This window comes from Melanotaenia boesemani, chromosome 5 (assembly GCF_017639745.1).
Source record: "Melanotaenia boesemani isolate fMelBoe1 chromosome 5, fMelBoe1.pri, whole genome shotgun sequence".
NCBI classification, from domain to species: Eukaryota; Metazoa; Chordata; class Actinopteri; order Atheriniformes; family Melanotaeniidae; genus Melanotaenia; species Melanotaenia boesemani.
This window is the reverse complement of record NC_055686.1, coordinates 2,221,742-2,237,716: the sequence shown is the minus strand read 5'-3', so window position 1 is coordinate 2,237,716 and position 15,975 is coordinate 2,221,742. Positions and strand designations below refer to the sequence as shown.

At 40.6% G+C, this 15,975-nt stretch overlaps 3 protein-coding genes across 5 annotated transcripts in view; 2 read left to right on the top strand and 1 right to left on the bottom strand.

Annotated features, from left to right (window-relative positions):
- The window catches only part of LOC121640417, a 1,195,287-nt gene that overhangs the window by 433,812 nt on the left and 745,500 nt on the right, over positions 1–15,975 (bottom strand). The gene's annotated exons all lie outside the window — the stretch shown is intronic.
- Positions 1–15,975, top strand: part of LOC121640416 (muscle M-line assembly protein unc-89-like) — a 442,453-nt gene that overhangs the window by 128,509 nt on the left and 297,969 nt on the right. The window lies entirely within an intron of this gene.
- On the top strand, positions 5,666–8,205 carry LOC121640529 (butyrophilin-like protein 8). The gene is made up of 3 exons (XM_041986354.1): positions 5,666–5,901; positions 6,855–7,205; positions 7,455–8,205. Exons 1-3 carry the CDS (start codon positions 5,841–5,843, stop codon positions 7,586–7,588), a joined length of 546 nt encoding a protein of 181 aa, XP_041842288.1. The 5' UTR covers positions 5,666–5,840; the 3' UTR covers positions 7,589–8,205.

The window sequence follows — 15,975 nt, the reverse complement described above, 5'->3', positions numbered from 1 at the left end:
AGGTCCAGGACTGTAGAGCAGCTAGAATCCTGCATCAGACCAGAATGGGACAACATTCCTCTCCTAAAACTCCAGCAACTGGTCTCCTCACTTCCCAGATGTTTCCAGACATGTTAAAAGAAGAGATGCTACACCATGCTGAACACCACCCTGGAACTACTTTTTACACCAATCCTGAACATCACCCTGGAACTACTTTTTACACCATGCTGAACATCACCCTGGAACTACTTTTTACACCATGCTGAACATCACCCTGGAACTACTTTTTACACCATGCTGAACACCACCCTGGAACTACTTTTTACACCATGCTGAACATCACCCTGGAACTACTTTTTACACCATGCTGAACACCACCCTGGAACTACTTTTTACACCATGCTGAACATCACCCTGGAACTACCTTTTACACCATGCTGAACACCACCCTGGAACTACTTTTTACACTGTGCCGAACATCACCCTGGAACTACTTTTAACAACATGGTGAACACCACCCTGGAACTACTTTTTACACCATGCTGAACATCACCCTGGAACTACTTTTTACACCATGCTGAACATCACCCTGGAACTACTTTTTACACCGTGCGGAACACCACGCTGGAACTACTTTTTACACCCTGCTGAACATCACACTGGAACTACTTTTTACACCGTGCCGAACATCACCCTGGAACTACTTTTTACACCATGCTGAACATCACCCTGGAACTACTTTTCGCATCGTGCCGAACATCACCCTGGAACTACTTTTTACACCCTGCTGAACATCACACTGGAACTACTTTTTACACCGTGCCGAACATCACCCTGGAACTACTTTTTACACCATGCTGAACGTCACCCTGGAACTACTTTTCACATCGTGCCGAACATCACCCTGGAACTACTTTTTACACCGTGCTGAGCATCACCCTGGAACTACCTTTTACACCATGCTGAACGTCACCCTGGAACTACTTTTCACATCGTGCCGAACATCACCCAGGAACTACTTTTTACACCCTGCTGAACATCACCCTGGAACTACTTTTTACACCGTGCTGAACATCACCCTGGAACTACTTTTTCCACCATGCTGAACGTCACCCTGGAACTACTTTTCACATCGTGCCGAACATCACCCTGGAACTACTTTTTACACCGTGCCGAACATCACCCTGGAACTACTTTTTACACAATGCTGAACGTCACCCTGGAACTACTTTTCACATCGTGCCGAACATCACCCTGGAACTACTTTTTACACCCTGCTGAACATCACCCTGGAACTACTTTTTACACCGTGCTGAACATCACCCTGGAACTACTTTTTCCAGACGTGTTGCTGCCATCAGATTCACTATCAGCTCGTATTTTCTATCACATATTAAAATGTCTTAGTTTCATTATCTGGTATGTTGTTTACCTTCTACTGGGAATAAAATATGGATGAGATTAATAAATCTCTGTATTCTTTTATTTTTATCTAGAACAGAACATTCAGCTAAAGTAAAATTAAGTCAAAGATTTCTTACTTACAAAGAAGAGATGTTAGCTTCATTGTCCCTCCCAGTGAACTGACCTGTTTGTAGTTTTTCTGTCTAAAACTAACAAAGCCCGCCCTCTTCCTCTGCCTGACAACCTGAACGCCTTTTTTCTAAGTCCATAGTAACTTTAATTTCATGACATGAGATTAATTAAATAAAAAATAAATGAGAAATTTTCTTTTGTTAAAACAGGTGAATTATAATGTATTAATTCAGGTTATAAAGCTATTACATAACAATAATAAACAAACTGCTGTAGCTTCAAACACAAATAAATAAAGTTTAACTAAGACTTGTTACATCTAACCTCCCTTCCAGGTTATGGAACATGATTGTTATTGTATTAACAGATGAACACTAGATAAAAATTAATCTTACAAATAAACCTGTCACTCCATTTGAAAACAAATAATTATTTAAAACAATAAAACAATTGAACATTTAGCAGATTTCCTCCTCATGACCAGTAGAGGGAGAAATTGGCTGATGAACAGCAGAGAAGCTGCCTGCTGCTCATCCCCACCCCCACTAACTAGATCATAAACTTTTTAATCTCATAAAAGCTCTTCTTATGTTATATCATATAAAATAGTTATGTTATTTTTCTTTATATTAAATATGTATGTTTACGTCACTTTTACATTTATTTAACTTTATAGCTTCTATTTACATTTTATTTTATTTTAGAAAAATATTAATTGATTGCAACACATTCTGTTTAAGGTGGACATAGAAGTCCAGACAGGACGAGCATGTCCAACCTGGGCAGCAGTGGTGTAGTCCAGGGTATACGTGGGTATCCGGTGTACACCCACTTCTTTTTCAGTCAGCATTGTGTATACCCACTTCTACACGCCAGTGCGAACCTAATTGTCATTTTTCCCCGGGAAATAGTTGGGCCATGACCCACCCTGCTCTGCCTCCAACTGGTTAGTACCATGGGCGTAGAATTGGGTATGGACGGTACAGACATGTCCCTACCCATATCCAGCCTTGGTTGTCCCTACCATTTTTGTGGCACAGAACAGCTGAGGGATAACTGCGCTCTCAGCAGCAGCTCTGCTATAAACTCCGCCTTATAAACATTTTACACTGTTTTGATTGGCTCTAAGATTGTGTGTTTTGCTGTGTGATTGGCTGTCACTGCCGTCAATCACTCTAACGGCGGTTGCCTTCAGTCAGAAGTTCAGGAGCGAAGAAAAGAAAGGAGGACATCAGGAGGTATTTTAGAATTAGCCAATGTTAAAGTTTAAGTTACAAATAGATTATTTTCCAACTGTCATTGTGTTATGAGTAATGGTGATAACAGCAGGCACTAAGCCAGAAACGTGTTTCCTCATCATGAATCAATGTTTTATTTTGTCAGGTGACGGAATCAAAGCTGCAGGTAGTTCAGACAGAGGAGGAGATGAAGGTGAAGAGGAAGGTGAGCTTTACTTCTCGGTAATGTGACTTGATCTACAAATTTGATTAATATCTAATCTAAGTCATAATGCCACTTATTGAAGTGTTTATCTGACCTTCACAGAAGACTAATAATAATAATAATGTTTGATACAAATCCCACAAAAAGGACCATAATAATTTAAACATTAGTTGCAATTAAAATGAGAAAAAAATACATTTCCTCTACATTTGCTTTGCATTTCTTGTTGCAATTAGTCAAAGTGATCACATAAAGATTTTATTATTCAGAATCATTACAGCTATAAGGATGATGATGTGTAGCAAAGGTTTATCATGAATAAATATATATTATATATTAAAATGATTATCTGTTAATGGAGACATTTCCCTTGAATTTCTTGTAGTGAGGGATTAAAGAACATTCTGTTCTTTTGTCTTCTTCCCAACAGCTAAAGATGCAGGAACAACTTCTGATGAAGACGTCAAAACTTTTTTATTATTTATTTATTTGCTAGACCTTGTAAATGCTGTTAAAACCATGTCAGGGGTCGACAGATCCAAAAACACCTGGTTGGGAGTTTAGATATGTTGCTGGTTTGGGAGACTTCTGGACACTGAGAAATGTTGTGTGTGTGTGTGTGTGAGTGTGTGTGTGTGTGTGTGTGTGTGTGTGCGTGTGTGTGTGTGTGTGTGTGTGTGTGTGTGTGTGTGTGTGTGTGTGTGTGTGTGTGTGTGTGTGTGTGTGTGTGTCCATCTGGATGTAGTGTATGTGGGAGAAATGGACCAGGCTCAAACAGTTGTGGAAACAGTCGTTAAATTTGTAGTACAACCTGCTCCTGATCAGGTGAGAGAATAGTGTCATTCCAGTCATTCATTATTCCATGGAAAATAAGGAATGGTTTACTCTGCATTACTGTCTCTCTTGTCTCTGGGCCAGTGTTGGTTTTGTAATTTCATAACCGTTCCTCACTGAGATTGAGCAACAGAAACCATAACGCATCATTAGGAGTATACCCACTTCCTGAGGGACCACTACACCACTGCTGGATAGATGCAGACAGGATGGACCTGTCCAACGTGAACAGGTGTAGGACCTGTTGCAAAGATTGTCTCTGTCCTCTCTAAATGGGACTGTAATATTTATGGTGCATTAAGGATTGAGTGTAACAGTTAAACCCTTCCGTGGTGTTTGGTTTATATGTGACTGATTTACAAGTTCTAACACTCATAAATATCATGTTTCCATCTGATCTCCTCCAGGTCCTTTGATTACCTCCCACTGAGCACTTACACATATAGAAGTGATGATCATGGGATGGCTCAGTGGGTAGAATGGTCATCCTATAACCCAAGGGTTGCTGGTTCGATCCCGGCCCAGTCGAGCTCATGTTGAGGTTTTCCTGAGCAAGACACCTAACTGCTCCTGATGGGTCTGGTTAGCGCCTTGCATGGCAGCTTCCGCCATCAGTGAGTGTGTGTGTGAATGGGTGAGTGTGATGTACATGTAAAGCGCTTTGGGTGGTGTTATATAAGTACAGACCATTTACCATGATCATCACTTTCATTGCCTCTTGAGTTTTTAGTCAACCATGTTTTGTTCCTGGTTAAAAGTGACCACCACAGGAAATGAATGTGTTTCCAGGTTTTATTCATACATCAGATGAGAAAACGTCCCCCATAAATACCAACCCAACACACACACACACACACACAAAGCACACATTTCAGACTGACCAGCACCTGAGGAGATATTCCAGTCCAAGAGAGGAGTCTTGCTCTGATCTTCATCCCGCCAAGTGTAGGGGACGTAGGGCAAGAGTAAAAAACATAACAAACATGACGCCAGGACCAACACGGTAAACATCTCTTGTGGTTGACATAAGTCCAGCTTCCAGCTCTTGTTTGTTTTTTTCACCAGAGAATATTGTGTGAATTATACTGGAAATGACAAACCTAGAGGAAGCATGTGTTTGGGGACATCTGGAGAACTGGAACTGGTAGACCTCCAAGTCTACATGAGTCTGCTGATTCTAGCAGAAAAGAAAGCGCTGTAAGGTCAACGAAAAAACAAAACAAACAAACAACAACAACAAAAAAAAAACAAGTCTGAGATGCTGCAAATGTGATGCCTATGTTTGACCTGAGTGTCCAATGCCACTCATGCAGACAAGCACCCGCACACGCACACACACACACACACACACACACACAGAGAGAGAGAGAGAGACTCTTTAACATTGCATATTCATTTCAGGACATATTTTCAGAGCATACTTGTATTTTAACTGCAGTTATTAATGTTTCCTATCACTCTGAGATCTTGTTCACAGCTGAAAATTGTGGTAAATAAAAATTTGGTGGTGATTAATGGTTTTTGTGTTAATTTAAGAGCAGATAAACACACAGGTCACCTTTGACCGGGATTCATATACAATAAGACATGTTTCTGTGCTTACAGTGAACTCTGTCCTCCTGTTAATAAATTAATCACCAACACTTGATTATGCTTCGCTTTCCTTAATACTCCAATGTTTTTTATTATGTCGCGATAGATTATTAGATACGCGTGGTGGGAGCTGAATATAACTTGTCATTATTGTTTATAAAGGGCACTTGGTACCTTTTGTAGTAGTTTAATTATTTTTCCCAAACAATTTATCAATAAATACCAGAGACTTGTGTTTCCTTCCTGATCGAGTTTAGCTGATCTAACTAAACGTAGTACAACTAGAGCAGTATTAGTTTCGTTTCTGTGTAAGGACAGCCTGCCAGCAGCGACTCTGTTAACGTTACAGAGACAAATTCCTCCCTCCTCTGAGAAAAACGGAACGATCCACGCTGCCGTTTCCACAGACGAGAAGTTCAGCTACGCGCGCAGCGACGAGGCAGTACAACAACATGGCAGCAGTATTTCTGGCTGTGATCTGTCTCTGCATCTACGGGTGTGTCTCCGATCAAGGTGAGCTCTGTACACACACACACACACACACATACATACCAGTAGCAGCACACATAGACAAACAGTGAAACACTGATGAACGTTGGTCTGTTTCACTGCTGATCCACAGTTTTGTAGAAGAAAGTTTTCAGTAAATGAGCAGAAATAAACCTGACTTATCTCTACCACGTGATTTGGTTATTTGGTGCTAAAAGTCAGTGCCTCCTTGTTTCGATTCTTACTACATTATCAACCATGGTCCGTTTGTTATTATATATATATATATATATATATATATATATATATATATATATATATATATATATATATATATATATATATATAATTATTCCACTGTAACTAATGTTTTATTTTTAAAACGAATCAGATCAGTCATACCATCGCTCTCTGTAACTACGTTTCTTATTATTAACACAAACTCATCAAACAGGCTCCATAACAACAAATTAAGATTCACCAACATGAACATCTGTTTAAGTGTAACTACGCACCTTACTTTCCACTGCCTGCAAGGCGAGGACCTGTCTATCTGCATCAGGAGAGAGGGGCTGTGGCGTTTTTAACATTGTTTCCTGACATAAATAACCTCTCTATGTCACCAAAAACAGAAACCTGGTTTTACCGTATAGAAAGCGTTATGAGTCATTTTTACCCACAATATAACGATTTTAAAAAAACTAAAAAATACTAATTTTATCAACAGTATACATGATTTTCATCAAAATTAAGTAGCACTTTGCTGTTTACCTCTCAAAAAACACATTTTTGAGTGCACTACCCCTTTAAGTTAAATGTTTACATTCCAGTTTTGGCATTTTGGTGTTAAGCTCGTTCTTTACCTCTCAGCCAAGTTCAGTTTCCTCATTTTAGCTGCTGTCCAATCAGGACGTTTCTTTCCCCTCTCTTTCTGATCTCTTTAACCTCTCTGATCTGTGTTGTTTCCTCTCCTGCAGAAGAGAAAACCATCACAGCTGAACCTGGACGTGACGTCTCTCTACCATGTAGAGCTGGACATGATGGAGACATCGATGCTGTGGAGTTGTCCAGACCTGATCTGGATCCAAAAGATGTTCTTTTGTACAGAGATGGGCGCATTGAGACAGAAAACCAGCATCCATCTTACCAGAACCGGGTGGATCTTCAGGACAGACAGATGAAGGATGGAGACGTGTCTCTGATTCTGAAGAAGGTGACGACTGATGATACAGGAACATATGAATGTAGTGTCCATCAGAGAGGAAGAAACCGCAGGAAGAGAGACATCGAGTCCAAGTCCATCATCCATCTGGAAGTTTCTCCTCCAGGTGAGTGTGTGTGTGTGTGTGTGTGTGTGGATCAGAGGTGAAGCAGCTTCCTGGTTGTTGATGTGAGAGTGAAACATCTCAGATCAGATGTTTGTGTTTTCTAAAGATGTTGTTGATGAGACTCTGTAGAAAGCAGCTGGTCTGAGTGCAGTGATCAGAGTGCAGGAGATGATGTGTGACAGCAGTTTGAAGAGGAAATGATTCATCACCTCCCTGATACTGATACTCACACCTGCTTCTCACCTGCAGGTCGAGGACATCTTGGACTGACTGTGGGTCTGTCAGCTGTTGGGATCATTGTGATGGTTGTTGTTGGTGTCTGGATCTATAAAAGAAGAACTCGGCTCCTCCTCCCTGTGACCCAGTCTGACTTGAACCAGTGACTAATGATTGTGTCTCATCATCAACATCAGACAGACAGGACAGAATCAAAACCCTCCATCAGTCACAAACGCGTTCGTAGCGCATATTTTCAAAGCAAAATGGCGGCGATCCACCTCTCTACATCAATCATGTGACCCCTTCTTGAATTGCTACCTTGTCGGGGTGGAGGGGCTTCAATGCTCAGATCCTGGAAGCTATGATGTTTGGAATTTCAGGATCCTGGTGGAGTTTCTCGTGGCATACTGGTTCCAGGTGAAGAGCTAAACTAAGAGCAATTCACATCTTTACACATGTATTGGTGGGGAGAGGATCATTAAAAAAAAGTCATCACCATAACAACTCAAAATCTTACATTTACCCAAAAAAAACAAGGAAATTCTTAGTCAGCATAAAGTTATATAACATGTTTAGTGTTGGACTCTGACCTGGAACATGTCAGCATGTTGATGGTGTGAACATTAACACACAGAAATACTGTTTATTTCTATCATTGTAAACTTTTAAATAAAACATTTCTTTACTTCCCAGTTCTTTAGTTAAAGATGAACTGAAATATGTGGAGGTTTGTGTAAAAATATTTAGTTTTTTAAATAAAATTTAATTTGATTAAATTTAATGGGCATTGTGTTTTATTTCCATCCATCCTGCAGAAAATAAAACTTGTATGTTTGTTTCTGTTCTGCAGATGAGAAAGTGAAAGACATTCATCCTGCAGCAACATTGTTTAAATAAAACTTTATTTCTTCATTTCTGCTAAACAAACCAAACATCTGTTTGTTATTCAGCCAAAATCAGATAAAGTTGTAGAGAGAACATTTATTTAACTCAGAGAATCAAAGCTGGAAACTTTATTTAAACATGTTTTTGTGGGTTTACAGCAGATTCCAGCATAGAACAGAGCTTCATGTTTATTTAGTTTATAGAAGCAGCTTTTCTCCTCTACATGGGAGGAGTTCGTTCATCAGCTCCTCAAACCAGCTCAAACTGGTCTGAACGTTAAACTGGCTACTGCAGATAAGATGGAGGACATATCAGGTTGTTGTTGTTTGAATTTTCTCTCAGAGACTTCGCCCCTCAGTCTGATGAGGATGTGGTTTTTAGAACAGAACTTTCTCTAACACACACATCTGTTCATGTCAGTGTTTTTCCTGCAAACAGCATCATGTCATCTGCTCCGTGTGACCATCTTCTAAAAAAATATAAAAGATGAAGTTATAAAAATGTCCTCTTTCTTTTCCTGCTGCAGCTACTGAGCAGAACTAACTGCTTACGTTTGAGGAACAACATCGGGTTAGTTATTTTTTAAAGAGGAAACAGGAATTTCTGTCTGGTGTCTTTACCACATGATGCTGTTTGTAATTTAACACGTAAACACAGTAAAGCAGCTGATGTGTTCCCAGTATGAAAGCTGATCTCTTGTTGACGGCTTTAATTTGTGCCTTTATGCACCACCACTGTATTTAAAAACTCCACCACCTGCTATTTTCCATGACGTAAACAGTGTGATCCTGGTCGTCTGCAGGTGATTCAGGTACATGGTGGTTTAACTGCAGTTTTTCTCCAGACCACCTGGTCAGAAACCAGCAGAGATCACATGTTTGAATCTGAGTGGAAATAAATATTAAACCTCTTTCATTCTAACTGCAGCATATTTGTGGTAAATTTGAGATGAAGATTCATCTTGGGGACTTCTTCTGTCAGTTAGAGACCAGTTTCTTTTCCCTGTATGAATAACCAGAACCAGAAAAAAGTCAAGCAGCTATAACTTCTAAAAGATAAAGTGGGTGTTGCTCTGCATGCTTTGTTTAACTGCCGCCCTCAAGCCATTTCATGGAAACGCTGTTCAGGCTGGTTCATGTAATTCACGTGGTCATGTCTCATGTTACATCAGGTTTCGTTAAACAGACCACGTGTCTGGATGTGACCCATAAGAGTTTATTATAAACAGCATCCATGTTTTCCAGCAGGAGCTCATTATTTAATCTGTCAGAAAGCAGCATGAAGTCTTTCTCCGAGTCTCTGTAGAAACTCTGCTGTGGGGAAATCTCCCTCCTCTCAGTCTGAACCAGATCATTTAGTAGAATCTTGTTTCTGCTGTTAGAAGCAGTAAACTGGAGCTGCGTCACATCTCAGTCTGAACCAGGAAGTAGTTCCTACACAGACCAGATCCTCCTGGACCTTTATTCTCTGAAGTCTTCTTATTTATTTCTGCATGTAAAGAAACAATAAAACCAGAATAAATGAGTCAAACTGATCATGAAACATGTCCTGACACAATCTGACTGTTTCATCTTTAATCTCTGACACATGGAAAGTCCAGACTAAACTCTCCTCCAGTTTTTCTACAACACGTCCCTCCAACGTCTCTGATGGTTTATAGTAGAAGAACTTTAACTGGATCTTTTCTCTCTGAGCTTTAGTGAAGTTTCCACCTTCATGGAGCTCCTACAGAAATCTGTTCAGCTCTGAACCAGACTGGACTGGTTGCTATGGAGACGGGGGGCGGTGCTCTGCAGATCTGTTGAACTATTTCATGTAAACAGGCTGCTTCTTGTAAATCACGTGGTCTCTCATTTACAGCAGTTTTTTTTTTTCTTAAAGAGACCGTGTCTCCCTGACACTACAAACCAGACAGAAACGTCCTCACGTCTGACAGAGCAGAGCAAATGTCTGGACTCAGACTGGATCATGTCCAGGACTGTCCATGTGGAAACAGGAGACGTTTCTCCTCATGTTGGACTCAGTTTCAGCACATCCTGCAGCTTCAGGCTGTTTCTCTTCCTGTAGTTCAGCTCTGATAAAGAACAGGAAGCAGAAACTTCCTGGAATTAGTCCACAAACATGCTGAATATTTCATTATTTTTACTTTTATACAGACATTGCAGCAGACAGGATCTGACTGCGGTGGCAGATTCTGTAACCTGATACGACTGATTTGAGTTTCAAAAATAAACAAAGTAGATGGAACAAGAGGTCATCTGCTGCTATTTATCTGGTTTCCTGTTAAACATTAAACATGATAAATGTTTTACTTGGTGTTGAACTCAGTGTTTATCAGGCTGCAGTTATAAAGGATTTTATTCTCTAGAAGGACTCAGAGGGAGTTTTACTACATTCCTTTTTTTTTTTTTTTTTTTTTTTTTTTTTTTTTTTTTTAGCCTGTCTTGTCCAGCATCGTTGCAAACAGAATGATTGTCTGGCTGCTGTCTGGTGCTGGGCAATTTTACTCTATCAAGCAGGGATTTATACTACATGTATAAAGTCCCTCTTGATGACATGAAAAACTTTATTAAATCAGACTCTTAATGCTGGACTCGACCGGAGGGGACAGAGAGAGAGAGAGAGAAAAGAAAGTAGAGAGAAGAGGGAGGGGAGAGAGAGGGACAGAAAGGGTGTGGGGAGTGCAGGTGGGGACTTGAAACATCATACAGAAGACCATGTAATCCATACTACTTACAACATAGCTAAGATCATCCTAGCCAGTAGGTCATTACACAACTAGTTGATAATAGTAACAATAATAATAATAAGAGTAAGAGTAATAATAATAATAATAAGAACAGAAATAATAAAAAAAAGAAACAAAATATGATAATAGATATAAGTGAAACTGCTGTATTCAAGAACACGCGCAGAGAAACCTGTGTGGATGTGTTGGAGAACTCGGCCACACGGCGACGCAAAGACTGTGTGGAGACGTTCAGGAAGGAGTGACCATGCAGAGTGATCATGCAGATGCCACCTCACTTGAACAGAGGCCAGAGTCAGGCCAGCGGTCCCGAGACCCAGGCCACCAGCCCCCCCGCAGGCAACAGATCCCGACCGGTCCACAGAGACGACCACTGTTTTACTACATTCCTGAGGAACCAGTCACACTGGTTGAGTTTCAGGCTGATGTTTACTGTCTAGTTACTGGTAAATGCTCTGTACTTATATAGCTATATACCCAAACATATACATCACATATACATACACACTGATGGCAGTGCTCAACCACGACCCATCAGGAGCCATTTGTTGCTCAGTGACACCTCGATATGAGGCCGGAATTGAACCCGCAGCCCTTGGGTTACAGGACAACAACTCTACCCACTGAGCCATGTCGCCCTGTTTCTGGAGAGCTACGAGTCAGTGAACGCCTCTCAGTGTGAACCAGGAAGTAGTTCTTACACAGACCAGGGACCTCATTTACCAAACTGTGTGTAGCAAAGTAAACTACAGGCGGCGTCTGCGGCGCAAAAAGGAAACTCTGCACATTTCTACTTTCAGATTTATCAAAGCGTGAGCACACACATCCTACACCTGTGTCCGTTTATAAATCAGAATCAACTCTAAAGCAGGCGTACGTGAGGGAACGTCTTCCCACGCCCACATGGTGGCTATAAATGGTCAGGTGGACGCCTGTAATACCTAAAAATGTTTAACTGGTGGGCACGGCGTGGACCTTACTGTGTTAGGAAGGCAGAATAGCGCTAGCAGGTGGTAGATGCTGTCATCACAGTTTCAGAAGGAAAGACACACCAGAGGCATTGGAACATGTGGTTGGATATCTCAGTCGGTAGAGCATCCGTCTCCCATGTGGGAGATTGAAGTTCGAATCCCACAGTAGGAATCGCTTCGGAGAAAAGCATCTGCTAAATGACAGTAATTTGTTTTAATTTATAAAATAAATATGTAGAGTTACATCTAAGATTGGTAGCAGTTTATTTAGGGTTAAATAATGTTTATTTCTAGTTGCTGGGTGCTCCAGCTGGGTGGGCGGGGCTCCAGCTGGGTGGGCGGAGCTTTAGCTGGTTGGGCAGTGCAGAGGGACACGATCACTGCCATTAACCAGGTGGACAAGGAGTTGCAGGAGATAAAGACCGTCTGGACAGAAATGTAGACAATGATAAAAACATTGTGTAAGAATAAATAAATAAAGGAAATCCTCCTCTTGTGTGTTTCATTAGCGTAGCATCACTTCTAGACCTCCAGCCTCCAGTCTGGTCCCGCTCTGCTGGAATGAAGGACCAAAGCTACTTTCCACACTGACGGCTACATGCTGGCAGCCGACTGGCTCCTTATTTATCTGGATGGATTTTATAACATGAAGTTTGGTTTCACAATGACACAACATGTTTTAGTGGTTAAGCTTCTTATTAATATCATCTCCCTTTGTCCTGGAAATCCTGGTTTTCCCGAGCGTGGCTCTTAGGAGGATTAATTTATTAGCTTTAATATCTAACATGTGGTGTAAAAGGTAATAGTGGATTCTGTACAAATGTCACATTTCACATCATTTCCTTGATTTTATTCTGGACCGGTGGTGTCACCGTTTCCAGGTTCTCTAGATTTTGTGCGTACACCTGAGGTAGGAATATTTTCACATCAAGTTTTGTTTTCATAAATCCCAAAAGTTGACGGTATTTGGTGTTTCGCTGGTCTTTGTTCCTTCACCAGCTTGATAAATGAGGCCTCAGATCCTCCTGGACCTTTATTCTAGTCTTCTTATTTATTTCTGCATGTAAAGAAACAATAAAACCAGAATAAATGAGTCAAACTGATAATGAATTACCTCCTGTCTGACTTTCTGTTTTGTTTCTCATCGTTCTGACATGCCTGGAACGTCCCGAGTAAATTCCCCTCCTCCACATTTCCTTACACACAAAAAACAAACTGTTTAAAGTTCAACTCTTTTTTGCAAATATGACATAAATATAATATTGAGTAAAGTTAATGATGATTTCATGTTGTTCTTCCTGTAGTTCAGCTCTGATAAAGAACAGGAAGCAGAAACTTCTAATATTTGCTTTAAAACTCAGAACAGATGTGATATAAACACATGAACAGAGTCAGAGGACGGAAGGTTAAAACTGGTTCAGGTACAACTGGTTTGCATTTCAAATGTTAACAAAGTAGGTGGAGCAGGTCTCTGTTCTCTCTGTGATGGAGGTATTTTATCTGGTTTCCTTCCTCTGTGAAGCAAGTTAAACAGAAAACAGGTTTAATCATCAACAACTTCACAGGTTAAAGTCAAACTGAAGCAGTTTTAGAATCAAACTGGACTTCATGTTGACTTTAAAGCAGTTCATAAAGAAAAAGTCAGCAGGAAGAAACAAAGAGCAGCGGCCATTTTTCCTGAGTGTCAGTAAAGGCATCAGTATAAAAATAATAATAAAAATATGAAGGGCAGCCATGTATATAACATGTCTCCACACACACACAGACCACCGTTCTGTATGTTAGGATGCTGGACAGGGTAAAAGAAAAAGAAAAAGTAAAACTCAGAGCTGTGGTCACATGTTCAGGATGATCTAGTTTCTGAAGCTCTGAGGAGGTTTAACTAACCCTCTCTGACCTGATGAAGATGAGGGTGAAGACGTTTCATGTTTGCAGTGACTGAGTGTTTCAGGTGATCTGCTGCCACCTGCTGGTGGTTCTGTGGTTCTGCAGGTCAGGGTTCTTTTCTCTTGTTAGATCTTGTTAACATGGAATAATTACATAGATGTTTCACTTCATCTGTTTCTGAACAAAGCTGCATTTTTATTAAAAACTTTGTGACTCAAACTGAAATTACCAATAAAATGCCTCAATAAATCTGTAAATGCTACAATAATTTCCCCGGTGGGGGGAGAAGTATTTTTTATTAAACTAATCTTTCAGCTCACCGTGTTTTCTTTTTTTTCTTTTTATTTTTTTAACTTGTCCTGTCCAGCATCATAGCAGCAAAATGATAATCTGGTTGCTCTATCGTGCTGAACAAATTTGCTCTGCCAAGGGGAGGCCTATGGGTAAGGCTCCTCTTGATAATCTTATCCATTTATTTATTTATTTACTTTGAATCACAGAATCTATGTAATCTTTGCTGGACCTGACCGGAGGGAACAGAAAAAGATGGAAAATAGTAAAAAGAGCAAAAGAAGAGAGGAGACGAAAAGATCACAGACAGAAGGAAACGACCCTTCAATCCACACCATCACCAGACAACAGACTGTTACACCTGTACATGAACACACCAGAAAATTTCCTACAACTTTTACAAAAAAAAAAAAAAAATACACACACAAAAAACAAACAGGGCTGCCAGTCATTAAGAGATTTTAAATAATAACTAAATAAAAAAGACATAACAGCAACCAGATACTAACTCACTGGAAAAATAAAAAGAAAAATTATCTCTTAGTAAATAAACACACTGGACAACTCAGTGACTATGTCAGCATGCAGAGGATGAGGAAGAGGACTGATCAGTGATGAAGAGTGGTGAGTGAGATCGTGTAAATGTGACCACGCCTCTACGGAGGTCAGAGGCAGACCAGGGCAGCCCAGAGACCTGGGCCCTCAGCAGCAGCCCCGGAGCACCAACCCAAGCTACCCCACCACGAAGATGACTCCAGCCCCACCCGAAGGGCAGCAGAGGAGAGCCCCAGCAAGAGCCCCCCACGGTCTTGGGGCACAGGTCCCAGTGGGCCAAGATCAACAGCCGCAGGCCCCGCCTGGGACCGGCCACCCAGGGCAGCCCAAAGGCGGCGGCCCCACCCCCCCAGGGGCAGAGGGCCCTAGGAGGACCAGCGCATACTCGGAGTCGTGACACTCACTCCCGTGTACAAAAAATGGTGGCGCACTTCCAGGTTACTGAAGATGTTCAATAGTTCTAAACACCAGATCAGACTGCGTTCATCACCAATGCTTTCCATTAGTTTTCAGAGGGAAGTCAATGCAATATCAGTCTTATAAGAAAATGCGTGTACATTCTTTTGGACTGCTTTGTCCCCTTTTGCTCTCCATGTTCCACCAATAACTGACTAATAATCACCTAAATTTGATTCCTAATTAACTTATATTTCATGGATTCCCTGTGCATCTCTGTCACTGTTTTATCTTCCCTCTTTACTCTTGCTTTACTTTTTATTTGGTAACACTCATTGATATTAGCTCATGTTGCAGCTGTTCTACGTTCATGTTCTGTAGTTAATTTAGTCATTACTGTCATTTAAAAAAATATTTATTCAAGAGCAGCAGACAGGAACACTGACATCCATCATTTTTCCTTCCCCAACGTTTATTTTAATCATTTCATTATGCAACTGGTTTATTTACTTTATTGCTTTGCCCTGTTGTCTTATGTCATTAAAAAGTTTGTTTTTTGAAAGGTTTCCTTGTTTTCTTGTGCCTGTTGGTGCCAGTCCCACCAGTAGGTGAGTTTTTAGTTAAACCAGGTAGCTACTCAGTGAAACTTTTCCTTTTACAGAACATGATTGGGTTTTTTTTAGAAAAGAACCAGGTTCAGGTAAGAGTGTAATATCAACAATAAAGGGAATTTCTACGAGTGCATAACTCTTTTTGTTAACGTTTGATCTATTCTTGTAGAGGTTTACACTCCCATCAAACACACATACCTCTCTGG